The sequence below is a fragment of the Panthera tigris genome, chromosome B4, assembly GCF_018350195.1.
Source record: "Panthera tigris isolate Pti1 chromosome B4, P.tigris_Pti1_mat1.1, whole genome shotgun sequence".
In the NCBI taxonomy this organism is placed as follows: domain Eukaryota; kingdom Metazoa; phylum Chordata; class Mammalia; order Carnivora; family Felidae; genus Panthera; species Panthera tigris.
The window spans coordinates 60,695,990-60,713,536 of record NC_056666.1 but is presented as its reverse complement, the minus strand read 5'-3'; the positions used below and the strand labels follow the sequence as shown (position 1 = coordinate 60,713,536).

Sequence of the window (17,547 nt, the reverse complement as noted above, 5' to 3'; positions counted from 1 at the left end):
TAGGTATGACACCAGAAGCACAGGCAACAAAAGAAAAACTTACTAAATTGAATTTAATCAAAATTTAAAAGTTTTTTGTATCAAAGAACATTATCAAGAAAGGGAAAAGGCAATCTACAGAATGGGAGAAAACATTTGCAAATCATATATCTAGGAAGGGTCTAGTACCCAGAATACATAAAGAACTCTCAGGAGCACCTGGGTGGCTCAGTCAGTTGAGTGTCCAACTAAGGTTCAGGTCACGATCCCAGCATTGTGGGATGGAGCCCTACATAAGGCTCTGTGCTGAGCTGAGCGTGGAGCTCGTTTAAAATTCTCTCTCTCTCTCTGCCCCCTTCCCCACTCGCATGTGCTCTCCAATATATATAAAAAATTTTAAAAAGGAACTCTTAAAACTCGACAACAAAAAGACAAACAACCCAATTTCAAAATAAGCAAAAGAAGTTAATAAACACTTCTTTAAGATACAAAAATAACCAAAAGACACTTTAAACTGCTCAATATTATCATTAGGGCAATACAAATTAAAACCACAATGAGGTAGCAGTTCACACCCACTGAGATGGCCATAACCAAAGAGAAAAAAGGAAAATACCAAGTGTTGACGAAGATGTGGAGAATTGGAATCCTCATACATTGCTGGTAGGAATACAATATATACAGCCACGTGGGAAAATAGCTTAGCAATTCCTCAAAATGATAAACGCAGAATTACCACATTATGCAGCAATTTCACTCTTACATATACGCCCAACAAAATTGAATGCAAGTACCCAAACAAATACTGGTATACAAGTGTTCATTGCAGCACTATTCACAATAGTGAATCAACACAATAGCAAAAAGGTGGGGAAATCCAAATGTCCATAAACAGATGAATGGATAAACAAAGTGTGCTAAGTGCTATATATTATATATACAACAAATTATTCAGGCATAAAAAGAAATGGAATAGTAATAAAACATAGATGAACCACAAAAACATTATGCTAAGTGGATGAAATCAGACACAAAAGGCTACACATTATATGATTTCATTTATATGAAATATCCAAAACACAGGTGAATCCATAGAGAAAGCAGATTGTGTTTGCTAGGGGCTGGGGAAAAGGGAAAATAGGAATGACTGCTTAATGGGTGCTGGGTTTCCTTCTGGGGTGATGAAAATATTTTGGAACCAGATACAGTTCCACAAAATTGTGAATGTACTAAATGCCACTAATTATACACTTTAAAATGATTACTTTTATGTTATGTAAGTTTCACCTCAATAAAAAAATAATCAAAAAGAAGTGTTTTAAAAAATGTTTGAAAGTGTCCAGGGGCAGTACTTGCTACATTACCAATACTTAAAAATAGTGGTTACTATCACTGCCATTACATATATCACAATATATCATTGCAGTAATTGGTCCATAAACACAGGTAGTCCCTATGATACCTGTGATATTGACATAACTGCTTCAATTCCAGGATCTTAACCTGTAAAATTCATTTTCTTACTACAACTTTGTATACTTCTATTTGTACTACCCTATCATTCCTACCAAACCTGTTATTCACCCCTATTGAAATTTCTAGTATCCCAAACCACTCATTATTCTCTCAGCCTATCAATAACTCCTTTCTAACTCCCAACTTTCTGTTAATAATGCTAAAGCTTTCGTCTTGATTTCTTCCTTGATCACTCTTTATCCTTCTAAATGCCTCTGTTTCTTTTCCATGATTAACATTGTGTGTTATACACCAATACATACACTCAATACATTCAATACGTAATAGACAAACCTACCCAGGGGCCAATGTTTGGGCTTCTCAATTGAGACTAATCAATCTGAGGAATAGAAAGAAAAAGAAATGAAAAGTGAACAGATCCTCAGACACCTGTAGGAAACCATCAAGCATGCCAACATAAAAACTATGGCAGTTCCAGAAGAGACAAAGGGGCAAAAAGAATACTGCAAGAAATAATGACCAAAAACTACCCTAAGTTTACTTCCCAAAGTATACTTCCCAAAGCACACACACACACACACACACACGTACACACACACACACACACACACACACACGCACAGTTCATCAATACATACCTTCTGGAATACTTTAAGTGGGGGAAAAAAGTATATGCTGGTTAAAGAATCAGATCCACCTTATAATTCCCAATTTACCACCTAAACAATCTGCTAAATTATTTTGCTCAGATGAAAGTAACTATGATGATAATATCCATGGTCCTGCTATGTGAAAGAAAAATCATCTAAAAATTTCATGTATATGCTGCCTCACTTGTTCATAAGATTTTCTACTCCTGAGTACTTTGTAGGAATCACACCATAAAACATTTTGCAATCTGACTAGATTCTAAGTGCTCAGAGGACTTCTCATCAACCATATGGAAATCACTTTGTATGTGCATGACTGCGACACTGAGAATAACCCTGTGGCATTTCTTACCTCTCCTATTTATAACAAGAGAAGCAAGATCAGTAACACCTAAATTTGGAACTATAGAAAATAAAACTCAGTACACCAATGAAAATAAAGTCTCCTACGAAAGGTTCTTGCAACAAAAGGTACTATACAAGTATCCTTAACTAATATGACTGTGGAAAAAAATCACATATACTAAATAAGCAGGAGATATTTTACACCATTCCCTTTAAGCAGAAACTAGTCCTAAAAAGAAATTAATAAAATATACCTCTTCTGCATAACAAAATAAGTAACTTAAAATATCTAAATGCCTCGTGAAAACCATCAACAGTTAATAAACACTGTTTTCCCATTCAGCAGAATAGAAAATAAATCTTCATTTCAATTTGTCCTGTGATTCAAATGGGTGGCCCATTTAATGCCATTCAGGTTTCATAGGCTTATTTTCAATTTTTCATGTCCAATGTGGGCAAACTGTTGGAATGAAAGGTATAACCTCATGTTAAGTTGTCTTTATTAAATCCATAATTAAAATAATGATACTCTCACTTTTACCAACTATCTTTAATGATGTCTACACATGTAGACATGTAGTTTTTTTTTTAATGTTTTTATTTATTTTTGAGAGAGAGACAGAGTGCGAGCAGAGGAGGGGCAGAGAGCGAGGGAGACAGAATCCGAAGCAGGCTCCAGGCTCTGAGCTGTCAGCACAGAGCCCGTTGTGGGGCTGGAACTCACTGAACACAAGATCATGACCTGAGCCAAAGTCAGTCACCTGAGCCACCCAGGTGCCCTTACCCATGTACTTTTCTAGTAATATTCATGTGAGTCCCTATCAGTGAAGCACATCCACAGATTAATGGATCTTACATAATACTGCAACACTATCCTTACCACAATGGTAGAAGTTCTGAATTCTCATAATACAAAAGTAAAGTATCTTGAAATGATCGTGCAGATCGTGCAAATCTTACCACAAGGTTGGACACAACATAAAAGGCAATTTGGCTGGCCTCTGCATTAGCTAGGCCTTCTTTTGGTAGGAGATGCACATGGTCAATGATAACAAGGCTGGCAAAGGGGGAAAAAAGTCAGTCTTCCCCAAATAGCAGGAAAAAGTGACTTCATGCTTTACAAAACAGTGGTTACTTAGTTCATATAGTTACTCTATATGACAACAATGTGTTGGGCTGAGTTATGTAAATACCAAAACGGACATACCCTTCTAAGGAAAACCACTTCGATAGAATTATTACATGCTGCATTTTAAAGTGAATAACATTAACTCTGCTCTTCATCTATTAAACCTGTAATTTTAAAAAATGCTTCCCATTTCAAAATTTTAAAAATTATATCCTTTGCTAGTAATATTAAATATATCCCTAATTCTTTAAGTAGGATTATACGTCCTATAGCTAACACTCTTTGTAAAAGTAAAAAAAAAGAGGGTACAGGTAAAGAATGTCTAACTAATTTAAAATTTAAAAATATACAAAGACATAAATTTGGATAAACATTTTACAAGTGACTGATACCATCTCTGTTGAGTTATTAATTTGCTTAATGAGTTTATTCTAAGCATCAAAATTAAAACAGATTCAGAATAAACACAAGATACACAAAACAATTACAAGAACTCAGTATTGGTAGTATAGCATATGAATAAAAGAAAATTCAGGAAGACTTGTTATCAAACCCCTGCTCTACGACTTACTATTAATGCAACCTTGGATAAATTTGCTCACTTGTATGAGACTCAATTTCTCTGGCTATGAAGTGGGAAAAATACTACCTACCTCGAAAGGTACTGGGTGGAATTCAAGAAAACAACAGACAAGGAGTTTTTAGAAACTCTGCATATGCAACTATATAATGCTAGGCTCAAAGATTTCCATAATTCTTATCAAAAGAACATGAAAAGTATTTCACACTACACTAAACGCATCCAGAATTCTATCTAGATTATTGGCAGCAAAAAAACAATGTATGCAGAAAAGCTGTTCAATCTTTTTAGACTCTAAACCTATAAAAGAAATGGTTTGAACTAGATAAAATATAAGGTACTCTGAGTTTCTAAACTTCTAGGATTCTATCTTAAAGTGATGCCCAGAAAGTCAATATGTTGACTACCACATTTTGCTCCAAAATTTATTATGATAAATAACCCAGAGGACAAATTCTAAGAATATCAAATAAAACAAAGAGGCAGTGTATATTAAGAATCTGAAGAGAGGTGTCTGGGTGGCTCAGCCAGTTAAGTCAGTTAAGCCAACCCTTGATTTTGGCTCTGGTCCTTATCTCACAGGTTCGAGCCAGGAGTAAGGTTCTGCACTGACAGGGCAGAGCTTGCTTGGGATTCACTCTCTCTCTCTATCTAACCCCTCCCCCACTCTCATAAACACAGGTGCTCTCTCAAAAAATAAACTTTAAAAAAAATCTTACCAGAGTTATGCACAAAAATGTTTAATGTTAATTCTAACGGGGAAAGCTTAACTATAAATCAAGAACTTACAAATCAAGTTCTCAAAAAATTCATGATGTAGTGAGCACTTACAATGTAATGCTACTGAAAAGAGAAAAATATAAAACAATATTTACAATTTTGTTTTTAAAATGTTTTCAGAAGAAAAAGACCAAAAGAAAAACAAGCAAAATGTTTGCAGAACTTATTTCATGTTAACAGAAATGGGTTAGCGTTTTTTTCTTCATAGGATTCTTTATTTCCCAATTTTCTACTATAATCTACTATGATTTCCACAATGAAAAAAAATACAATATTCATCCATGCTAAAATAGCAAACTAGAGGCTAACAAAACTTCCCCTATCTGATGAAAACTGTTTACAAAAAACCTAGAGCTAACTATTTAATGGTGAAAGACTACATGCCTTACCTACTAAGATAAAAAAACAAGGCAAGGATGCCTACTCATACTTGTCCTATTCAACATCATACTGGAGGTTCTGGCCAGTGCAATCAGACAAGAAAATGAAATACAGCTGACCCTTGAACAACTCAAGGGTTAGAGGCACCAACCCTCTCACTGTCAAAGATCCACATATAACTTTCGACCTAATGATGATTTTAATTGTAAATTATACCTCAATAAACCTAAATTTCAAAGGACACAGGACATGCCCTTTTGAAAATTACACATCAAATTAAATGAGCTACCTCCAGTTCACTGGGTTTGGGGGTGGGGGTAAGACAGTGAGGAAACCAAAAAATCCTTAGAAATATTGCAAACAAAAAAAATCAATTTACCATCAAGATTTATCAATAAGAACAGATACTGATACAAAGAATTAATCTAAAAAGAGTTGCCTTTTTTATTAAGCACTGTTTGAACAGAAAATAACAAAATTTGATTAGCTAACAAGACCAAAGGTCACAAGCAACAGGTTGATAAAGGAACATTGTGATTATGAATCACAGAATTCAGAAACAACTTACCTAACATTTCACTTGCAATTTACTAATGGAAATGGTCTCATCCAGCCCAATGCACTGCCACCCCAACTTCTATTAAGAGAAATACAATAAACTTTCAAATAGCTTTCTTTATTTGTAACAATCCTATATACTTTATAAGTCATGTATGTACAAGCTAGGGGTGCCTCTTACTTGGCAAATTCCTATTTATCCATTTAACCTTCAGATCAGCTCATTAGTAACCATCGTTCTTTCTTTCTTTCTTTTTCTTTCTTTACTGTCACTAATAATAATAATAATAATAATAATAAAGTGCTGTCCTGTCACTAAAAAAATAAGTAAGTGCTGTCCCTCTCTGATGACTCTGCAGTTTCTTTTTTCTGGTGTATTAAAATGATTACAAAAGCTCTAAAAAGTTTTGAGCTGATTGATCCAATAAGAAGATACATTTTCCCATGTAATAAAAGAGGTAAATTTTAACTTTCATCACTTTGTTTTATGTTTATTCCATTTGGCTTATACTGTTGCTAGGAAACCAATTCATAATAAGATTTCCAAGCACACAGAACAACCCTAGCCAGCCAACTTTGTAACCAGGGCAATTGGCGACCACACAATTTACTGGCTAGCCAGCACCACACAGGTGCGCTCTCCCTGGCATCCCCCTTGCTCCATTTACCTAACAGGTACAGTAAGTACAGCCAATTCCTTCATTGCAACAGAAATTGTAGCACAGGGCAAATGGGATGATTAGAAGTGTAGAACTCTCTGATGTCAGAGAACAAAGTGAATCTATTGTCACTCCCTGTGGTCCCACCCAACTAAATATTCTGGGTATTTTGTCTTAAATTGTACGGTGAAATGTTAGCCCAACCCAATCACTCCACCAGGCAGCATTCAAACTACTCCCAAAAGCCATCACCAACTACCGCCCGGATAAATATTTGGAGAGGATGGTGGTATCAATATCTTCACAGTTCAGAAGGGAAGGGAAGTAAAAGAGTCGGAATTCTTAAGGGGACGCTGAGTCACCTAAAGCTGTGGCCAGGATTTCACCCTCCAGGAAATCAGGCTTTGCCCCAACTCGCATCATGGAAGCAAGTAAAAGTAGCAGCAACACCATCCTACCAAAAAAACATCCAGCTCTACTTTCAATAGGGTTACCACTCCTTAAAGTGAAGCCAGAAATAGATTTCATGTCCAAAGCTTTCCACCACAGTATACAACTTGGGCAGACGGAAGAAACATCTTTATTGTGGGGAAAGGGGGCGCACTTACAGGGATGATGGATGCCTCACCACTTGGAAAGTTACTGGCTCCTGCCGTAACCTCAAAATGCCCCTTGTATGGCAACATGTGGCCCAGAGTATCTACAAGGTAATGTGGCTGACAGGTGTTATAAAGCTTTTACACCGGTGTACACAACGAAGCAGAGGGGGAAACATAAATCAGGCGCCATCGGTGAAAACTTGGCAAGGATCTAAGTCTCTGTTCGGTGGGAGCTTCGGTGACACAATAATCACGTGCACTTGTCCGTAGACGTTCGGAAATACTGGATTCTGGAATGTACAAGGGCTGAAACCTGCCGGCAGAGCAAGTACCGGTTGGCACTCAGGGCCGAGGCAGCAGGGATCCGTTCCAGCCCGAAGCAGGTCACACCTCCAACTCCCGGTCCCGGCCACCTCGGAGGGGAGAGGCCGGAGCTAGCGAGAGGCGGAAGCCGGGCCGCGTTCCCCGCCCGCGCCCAAGCCGCCTCGGGCGCGCCCCCGTCTCACGCGGCCCCGGCCCCCCAGACCCAGGCCCGGAAGGCGAGCTTCCATTTACCTGCTCCCCGCTCTGGCTCCCGCCGCCGCCGCCTCCGCGCCGCTCACCCAAACTGCCAGGTGAGCCACCCCAGCAGACGGCCCCGCAAGCGCACACCCGGGGCACGACCCCAAACCCGTCGTGGGGGAACGCGACCCCAGCCACACAAGTTGGGATAGCCCACGCACCACCCGGCTTCAAGCACCTCTGCCCCCGGAAGTTGATTTCCTCCAAGGCCCGCCCAGAGCTGCGCTTGTCACTCAACGCCAACACGCGCGTCACGTGACCCGAGCTGAGGGCCCCCATCTTCAGAGCCACGCCTCTAATGGCTTGAGTAGTCCATGGAGGGTTGCCTTCTGAAAGGGGTTGACGCAGAAACTACCTCCTGTTGATTATAGCTTCTCATTCCTCTAGAATGACGGACGCAGTTCCTATGCCTAATGTATGCAAATAAAACCATCCGCAAAATGATACTCCCATCTGGGATTCTATAGGACTGTTCCTGAGAAAAGCCTGCCTGATGTTTTCACCACCTCCAGGCAGAGTTCAATAAAAACGAACTTAGCCAAATGCCTGACAGGTAGTAAGTGCTCAAGAAACAGTTGACTGGACGACTGCTCCATTTCTTCTCTGCATATCTGAACATTCAAGCACCGGAAGGCACCTAAACCCAGAGCCTCTCCAGACCATATGACATCAGTCAAAGACTCTGCTTGAGAATTATTTTTGTTCTTGGCCTCAGCTCCGGATCACAGCAACTTATATATGCCATCTCTGTTTCAGAGACAGTTTATTTTCAGCTGCCAAGCCACTTTTTTCCAAGCCTTCAGTCAAATAATTTCTCCTGAAGAAAAAGAAAAGAGAATGACATAACTGTCAGGGTTTTATTTCAAAAGAAGTGTGGTTATATAGATTTTTTGTGTGTGTTCATATCAAAGTGTCAATAACTGTTAAAGAGGAACAGTCAACTAGCAAGTCACTTGTCAATGATTCTTCCATCTTTGACATGGGAGAGATTTGAAGAACATTTATTTAGCAATTTTTTTATTAAATGTCTACTTGGCTTACTGGAGTAAGTTGTGGCAATCTGAGAATGGACCAGATTTCATTCAAGATGTTTGCCTTCAAGGAGTTTATAGTCTAGTGGGAAAAATAAACAAGTAAAATCTGGGAACTTTGAGCATAAATCTCTGGAGCATTCATAGTCATTGTATAACAGGAATTCTTTAACATTTTGGATGTTATTTTCTCATCATTCCACTGAACAAAATTGACTCAAGCCTTTAATAATCTCTGCTATGTACTTGCAGTGGAAAAGGTCAACAAGTAATCCTAACAATTCTCCAGGAAGTGGAGGCTCAGGTGGTTAATGAGTAGTCCCAATATTGAGCTCAAAAGTCGGTCTTCTACATCCATTTTTTCTGTCGTGTGTTTCTATCATGAACACGTTTCCATTATAGCAGACTGATGCTTTCTTACCCAAATTTATTCACCTATCTACTAGACCACGAAGTCAAAGACCACTTTTCATTTGTATATCTGTGAGTCTACTTCTTATTTGTTTTTGTATATGCATCAATATCATAGTATTTAGTGATTAGAAGAAAGATATTCAATAAATGCTTCTTAAACCAAGTACAGTTACCTTTATATCATTTTGTGTCTCATCCCTTTCTGCTGGAAACCTCAGATGAGTTTCTGAGAGTTTTCATTGATATGTCTGTATGTTTCCTCCGTCCCACTTACTCCAATATTCAATATTAAACAGACTTACGATAATAACAGAAACTAATACTTATGGAACATTTGCTATGTGCTGGCATAATTATCTTATGTGACTGGCTAAATATTTTGAATCTACTAATTTGTCATAACGTTAATCCGCCAAAGTAAGTATATTAATATATTCACTTTTTAGGTAAGGATAAAGAGTTACGGAGAGTAATTTAACCAAGTGGTAGAGCAGGATCCAAAGCCAGGTCTGCCCGATGAAAGGATTTGTTTATTCACCACAACACACTGCCTCTGCTTTTCACATCATTTGTTTATCAGTGGATCCAAATTTCACCACCTCCATGAAGCCTTTCCCTTCCTCACATAGTAATCTGTACTTTTTATTTTTTAGTCTAAACTCAATGGTTTTTAGTATATTCACAGAATTGTACAACCATCACCACAATCAACTTTGGAATATATTTATCACCTCAAAAGGAAATCTCGTACCCTTTGTCAGTCACTCCCCATTCCTCCCATTCCCTGCCCCTTAGGCTTAGACAGACACTAATCCACTTTGTATCTTTTTAGGTTTGCCTATTCTGGACATTTCATATGAATGCAATCATGCAATATGTAGTCTTCTGTGACTGGCTTCCTTAACTTCACATCATGTTTTCATAGTTCATTTAACCATTCCTCAGTTGGTGGACATTTGAGTTGTTTCCACTTTTGGGCTATTCGAATAATGCTTCTACAAACATTCATATACAAGTTTTTGGGTAAACATAACATTTTCATGGATATATATACCTAGGAGTTGGATTGCTGAGCCATTTGCTAATTCTGCTTAACCTTTTGAGAAACCGCCAGATTGTTTTCCAGAGTGAAAAACATTTTACATTCCCACTAGCAATGTGTGAAGGTTCTAATTTCTCCATAGTCCTCTTCTTATCTCCTCAAGAATTTAAGTGTACTAGAATTTATCCCTCTGTTACGTTAGGACTTATGACTCTATTACTTTTCAGGGTATTTTTCATAAGCCATCTTGTATTATTATTTACCTTTGTAATGCATGTATTTGCAGGCCCATCACCCTAATAGATTGTGACCTTTTGAGATGAGAAACATGGTTCCTGCCCTCAAGAGGATCAAATTTGGAGAAAAAGGTAGATAATGATATCAAATAGGGTGAGAACAAGCACTGAAATCAAGTTTATTGTTAAAATGTGGAGGAGGAGCACCTCATTCAACCTGCGTTCAACAAAAGTACTTCTCAAAAATGTCAAGCTCAAGATGAGTATTGAAGAACCAGTAGGAATTGGCCAAGCTAAGAAGAGACAAAGAGTGCTCCATACACAGGCACGTATACCTTTGTATGTATCTCCTTGCCGATGAACTGTAGAGGTAAGTATAATGTGGAGGTCGGTATAGTGGAGGCAAAGGTGTGAATGTGTGGGAATGTGACAGGAGAAATGGGAACTGTAGATGGGTCAAGAGGAATGGAGAATTTTATAAACTGCGAAGAAGTTTGAAATCTATCCTGTAGGCAATGGAAAACAAATGGATTGTTTAAGTGGGGTTGGGGAGAATTACTTTAGCAGCAGTGTGCAGGTTGGATTATTAGATAGGGAACAGATTTTTCTCTGGAAAAACAGGGAAAGAAGACTGATAGAACAACTAGAATGAGGAATTGTGGAAGCCCGAGTAGAGGTGGTACCCATGAAATTGGCTAAAAGGATTTGAAAGGCATGTAGGCAGCAAAAACATAGGAAAGAACTGAAGGTGTATTCCTGGTTTCTGGTGCTATTCAAAGAGGTAGGGGATTCAGGAAGAAGATGCTACACTTGCTGGTAAGAATAATGAAACACCACAACTTAGTCCTATTGCAGTTTATATGCAGTTGCAGTCATCCACAGAGATGAGATGGATGTCCACCTAAAAGCTGGTCCACATTTCAAGACTTCTGATGCCACACATGCACCAAGAGGATGTAAGAAGATTTATTGGTCATGTAATGAGACTTTCCAGGAAGAGCAGGGTAGGTTTCCCAAACAAGTCCAAAATGGCTGGGAGAAGGGTGGAAGGAGGTTGGAAGAGAGACTGGCTCTTGGGGGTTTTATGGTGGCTAGGGCATGGTGCTAGGGTGAAAATTCCTACGTAGGGGCCAAGGCTTGTGTGGCTTGAATTTCCCACTGGCACCAAAGAAGGGAGCACCCATGCTTTCTCATCAGCCTGCACAGATGTAGGGCAAGAGGGAACAGATGAAGGCTTGAAAGTTGTCAACCTTCAAACACCAAATATGGAATCAGAGTCATTACTACATATGTTTAGAGTTTAGTTTCATTTTGTTTACTCCAACAGGAAAATAATGTAATTGTTATATCTTTATATGCTTTGAAAATGATTGTAGCGGATACTTGCCTTCTCAAAATCTATTCCACTCTTCCCACACTGTGTGGCACACACCTGAGAAATTTGGGTGGAATTAACCTCACCTTTATCCCAAAGTGAATCTAATCAGGATAACCCTGACCTATGATGTTCCCTTAGCCACATAAGGTTTGGGATTGAGCACCAATCATAGGACTTTTGCTCCAAAATTGTGTAGTATGGCTCCCTCTCCCTCTCGATGTGAATGAGAAAGCATATGATCCTTGTTGCCGAAGGCAGTCATTTTGTGACCAAGAAAATGAAAGAGAAATAGAGCTGAAACCCTGATCAAATAAACAAAGATCTGTAACATTGTATATAAGCAAAAGGATGTAAAATACAAACTGTGAAATTATTAAATAAGCACTTTTCTGGCCCCTTTCTCTTTCTACACTCGATTGTTCCATTATGTGAGCCTTCAAATCAAACCAGCATGGAGTCTGACCGTTTTGCTACTCTCCTCAGTATTGAATACTGAATAGTGTATTGAATATTGGTTAAGTCAGTTTGAATTGATACTTTCCCTCAAGATACTTTCCTGTACGTAATGTGATATAAATGTGCACGTATGTGTTACTTAATTTACTTTATCCCCTAATGGTTGTCAGTTGCCATAATCTAGATTTCCCACCTTAGATGTATTCAGCTGGCATTTAATCAGAAAGACTGCATTCCAAACGTAGCAACCATAAATGTTTCTGCTATCATTATCTTCCATTAACGCCTGAGGCTTTGCTAATCAATGGATGTGATAAACAGGTTTTCATAAGTGAAATTAGGGGCTCTCTATTAGCATAATGGATGTTATAAATTGACTCTCATTGATGAACCAGTGGTGTTCATGATACAAAGATTGAATAAAATATTTCAGAGACAGTCCCTACCTTGCATGACCAAGGTTATAAGAAGCTAGCAAACTCTGTAGTCTGCACTTTTAGGAACAGCACCCTTCAGACCCTCAAACAAAAAATGTCTAAAATCCTAATAATCTTCAGTATGCCAACGATGGAACAGTTTAATTTCTGCTTAACTGGAGGAAAAATCACGCTCATTATGGAGGTGACTGGAGACATCATGCTTATTATGGAGACAAGGAATAAATTACTTGTGCCCTTCCCTCCCGACTGTAGGTTCATTTTTTAGAATATCCCCAATGCAGATGCCATTAAACTGAGATCTTGGGATGGGCCGTTAAACTAAATTCAGACTGGCAGAGTGTGAAGGGCTACTAGTAAAGAGAAATTCCAAGATATAAAAACTTGGACTACACAAGGTCTCTGACCATAGTTACTTGCCTACAGAAGCAACAAGAAGCAATTAGTTCAAAAACCTAATATTAGCAGGAAGATATATTATTAAATAAACCTCAAACCCGACTGATAATAGCCTGTGACTATTTAATTTTAAGCCTCAGACTTCTATATTCAACCTAATAGGAAATAAGCTGCCAAAATAGTGTAACCTCTTAAAAAGAGCATCTTCCCCCAATGACCATCTCGGACGGGGCCATAAAGAACACCGAAAGCAAAACAGTACCTGCCAAAAGAACCCATACCACTGCTATCCAGGAATCCTAACTATTCCTGTCTACAGATTATGACAAAGATCAGTGACTACTATGTAATGTTTCCAGATATACCCTGTTTAATTGGGAGTTTTCATTGCAATTACTTTGTCCTTTCTCTTCCATTGCATTTTGCATTTGTTGTCAGTAGGTGACTTGTCACTGGTTGCTAGAGCACAAGGAACTCCAGATGAAGATATAACACTTTGCAGAGACAGAAAGAAGATGCTCACTAATTACAGTGGTGGTGAGCAATAGGGTACACTACAGTGGATGTGGTAGTTGTTATCCAAACATGCATTTCACTCTGCCCCCATTGTGTAGTATTCAGATATATTGGATGAGCTTAACCCTAACCTTTTCCACGGTTAGTCCTAATTGGTGGAAGCCAGAAGTTACTCCCAAACGCCTTGCCACCATAAGTGGGGGCAGGCAGACCCAGTCCCAAGTCAATCATGGCATTACCCTAACCATAAGAATTGCTTCAGGGATCATCCAATAGGCACAAAACTCAGGACCAATGTTCAGTGCTTGTTAGAAGGAACTTTCTGTCTTCCTGAGAATCCAAGCGGAAAAGCGTGTAATTCCTATTGTTTTTAATAGTCATCTTGTGACCATAAAGGAAACCAGTCTGAGGATAAAAACAGATACAGATTATAGAAAAAAGATGATATAATTCAGAGAAATGGAGCTGAAGCTTTGATCAAATCAGTTCTAAAGCTTCTCTCACCTCTATAGGACTTTTCATTTCTCCAAACAATTTTCATTTATCATTTAATCCAATGTGAATTAGGTTTTCTGTTACCTTCAATCCCGAGAGTTTTAACTGGTAGAAAGATTTTGTATCTCTGTCTTCATATTAAATGTCAGAAAATGAATTGTCATTTTCTTAAAATGGGATTTTTTTCCACCTTCTTCGCTTTCCCTTTGTCTATGTTCATGCCAGAGTGAGACTGAAAATGATGTACTGTCCCTGAGCAGTTCTTTAAGATTCATATGATACTCAGCTTTCACATTAATCCAATGGAAACTATTTCAGATATGTTTTTAGAACAATATATATAAAATATGGAAAGAGTACACTAAGAAAGTCTTCAATCAGGTCCCTCCTCTAAGCAGGTCTCTTATGAATTCTGTGCAGCATCTAACCCATTTATGAAATCTCCATTATGTAGGAGATACATGATCTCTCACTTCACACTAGTTTGCAAGTTGTCATTAGCCACCATTTTGGTTTGCACAGTTTGGCTTGATTCATAACTGGGCAAAAATCACTCCCTTAATGTCTAAAAAACTTTTGCACAGTGAAGGAAACCATCAACAAAATGAAAAGGAAAACTACTGAATGGGAGAAGATATTTACAAATGATATGTCCCATAAAGGGTTAATGTCTAAAATATATAAAAACCTTATACAACTCAACACCAATATATATATATATATATATATATATATATATATATGATTAACAAATAAGCAAAGGACCTGAATAGACATTTTTTTCAAAGACACACAGATGGCCGAACAGATACATGAAAAAATGGTTAACATCACCAATTATCAGGGAAATTTACAAATCAAAACTACAATCAAAACTACAATGCAATATCACCTCACAGCTATCAGAATGGCTAGTATCAAAAAGACAAGAAATAAGTGTTCATGAGGATATGGAGAATAGGAGCCTTTGTGCACTGTTGATGGGAATGTAAATTGGTGCAGCCACTGTGGAAAACAGTATAGAGGTTCCTTAAAAAGTTAAAAATAGAAGTGCCATTATAATCCAGCAATTCCACTTTGGGGTATTTATCTGAAAAAAAAAAATGGAAACACTAATTGGAAAAGATATATGCAGTCCCACTTGTTGCAACATTGTTTATAGCAACCAAGATATGGAAGCAACCTAAGTATCCATCAATAGATGAATAAATAAAGAAGATGGGGTACACATACATAAAGGAATATTACTCAGCTATAAAAAAAGAATGAGATCTTGCCATTTGCAACAACATGAATGGACTTAGAAGGCATTATGCTACATGAAATAAGAGAAAGACAAATATATGATTTCACTTATATATGGAATCTTAAAAAAAAAAGGCAGGAACAGATTCATAGATACAGAGAACAGACTGGTGGTTGCCAAAGAGTTGGGGGTTGGGGGGGATGGGCCAAATAGGTGAAGGAGATAACGAGATACAAAATTCCAGTTATAAAATACGTAAGTCGCAGGGATTTAAAGTACAGTATAGGGAATATAGTCAATAATAATATAATAACTTTGTATGGTGACAGATGATAACTAGACTTGTTCTGATTATTTTGTAATGTACATAAATGTTAAATCACTATGTTGTACACCGGAAACTAGGATAAAATTGTATGTCGACTGTATGTCAATAAAAAAATATGAACTTCTTCTCTTATTATCTCAGTGCCTAATACACAAAAAGAAGCCAGCATGTCATCCATGTAATCATTATAATAAATTAATAAAAAACTAATTTACATAATGAGCTGCATTTAACTATGTACTCCAAATGATAACTCAGAGATGAAGCACATGTGTCCACTCTACTTCCTTTACTCTTCATTATATCCTTAAAAATAAAGCATCCGTGGAATGAAACTGTCTAAAAACATTAAAAATCAATGCTGGAATCTTTTTTATATTTTAGATTAATTCTAACACCTAAATTATTCACATAATTCCCAATGCTTAAATGTCACATCTCTGGCTGCTAAACAGTACTTTTTATGACAATATTGAAAAATCAAAAAGTGAGCTAGGTTTTGCATCTATATTAAACCATCATATTGCTTCTTTAGAAGTTACTCTACCACTTTTGCAGATGGAGCAAGCAATACTCTGGGCAGAAAGCCATGTGAGAGCTGCTACAATAAAGATAAATTGAATTTAAATTAAACTTTTTCAAAAGTTTTGGTGCACCACAAAATTAACACATCATGAGAAAACTCTGAAGTTTGAAAAATGGAGTTTGAAAGACCATGGTCGAACCCCACTCAGCATTCTCCCCACGCAGCATTCTCCCGAGAATTGATCACTTTTTTAAGTTGACCAGGAAAAGCCAAGTACTGCATATGAACAGTGGAAGGCCCTTCCATTTATTTCTCTTTCTTTAAGTCTTGGATATTAATTCTAATGATAAAGAGAATCCCATGTCCTTATACCAATCTGAAAGTTGTCCCTATTGGAGACCAACTCTGCCTGTGCATTTCTTACATTGTTACTGCAGGAGTAACTGGCAACAATTTAAATTATAAATAAATGAAAGACTAGTCAATTTTTCCTCTGATAATAGTTTTCTAAGTTCAAAAGCATAGTTATAAGGATATAAAGTTATGAGGATATTAAGGCACAGGGTGTATGAGACCTGCAGTTGTGTAAATCTGTTTTTGGGAATAAGCCACAAACCCACTGCTTTTTTAGGGGAAGAGGTGAATATACTAACAGCCAAGGTATTGTTTTGCCTGTTATTCACATTATAAGTTTTTGTATTATTTTAACACATTTATCAGAATCTTTGCTTAAGATGTGTCTTAAACCCCAACATAATTATGGTGATTTGCCTAATTTTTCTACCCCAAATTACAATGTAACAAATGTTAACGATGCCTTTAAATAATAGTACCTAAAGATTAAGTAACAATAAAATTAGCTTTTACCTCACCAAAGTTTTTTTTAGTAAAATTAGGTTTATGAGATACCCAAATCTAGATTCTTACGAAAATACTTGATAGGCTTTTGAGTAAAATATGGATTATATGAGTCCTGTTACAAAGAGTATGAACAATGGTATGCTCTGTTTTCCAGTAAAATGTTATGAATCCTTGATGACTATGTGATTATTGCATAGGCAACATGTCACCCAAGTTTATAATAGCATGAAGATATTGTTAACAATCTATAGTGATATGAATATGCTTTACATTCAGTACATGTAAATGTAAGATCGATAGATAGCTCCTAACTATATGTATTCACTAAAATATACATGCATTTGAGACTACCAGCCACTGTCTCTTTACAGAAATTCACTCCCCCATCAACTTCAACAAAATTATTCTCTGCGGATTCTCTGACTTTTCAGACCAGTCTTGTGATCTTCATTCCAATTCATAGGGTCTTCCTTCTTCTTTATCCT

General features: G+C 37.4%; 1 protein-coding gene and 1 long non-coding RNA gene across 12 annotated transcripts in view; one reads left to right on the top strand and one right to left on the bottom strand.

Annotated features, from left to right (window-relative positions):
* Positions 1 to 7,775, bottom strand: part of CCDC91 (coiled-coil domain containing 91) — a 349,643-nt gene extending 341,868 nt beyond the window's left edge. The window contains exon 1 of one of the 2 annotated variants that reach the window (XM_042992023.1): positions 7,692 to 7,775. Coding sequence is in view for 1 of the 2 variants with exons in the window: in XM_042992028.1 (XP_042847962.1) it covers positions 7,146 to 7,223 (78 nt within the window). In the remaining variant the exon portion in view is untranslated. Of the gene's footprint in view, positions 1 to 7,145; positions 7,405 to 7,691 lie in introns of those variants that run through there. The other variant, XM_042992028.1, reaches the window with a different exon arrangement.
* Positions 7,456 to 17,547, top strand: part of LOC122240320 — a 31,758-nt gene continuing 21,666 nt past the window's right edge. For 7 of the 10 annotated variants that reach the window (XR_006219842.1, XR_006219840.1, XR_006219844.1 and 4 more), the window contains exons 1-3: positions 7,863 to 9,211; positions 10,471 to 10,790; positions 11,276 to 11,424. This is a non-coding gene — a long non-coding RNA (uncharacterized LOC122240320). Of the gene's footprint in view, positions 7,751 to 7,862; positions 9,212 to 10,470; positions 10,791 to 11,264; positions 11,425 to 17,547 lie in introns of those variants that run through there. The other 3 variants (XR_006219846.1, XR_006219845.1, XR_006219839.1) reach the window with 3 other exon arrangements.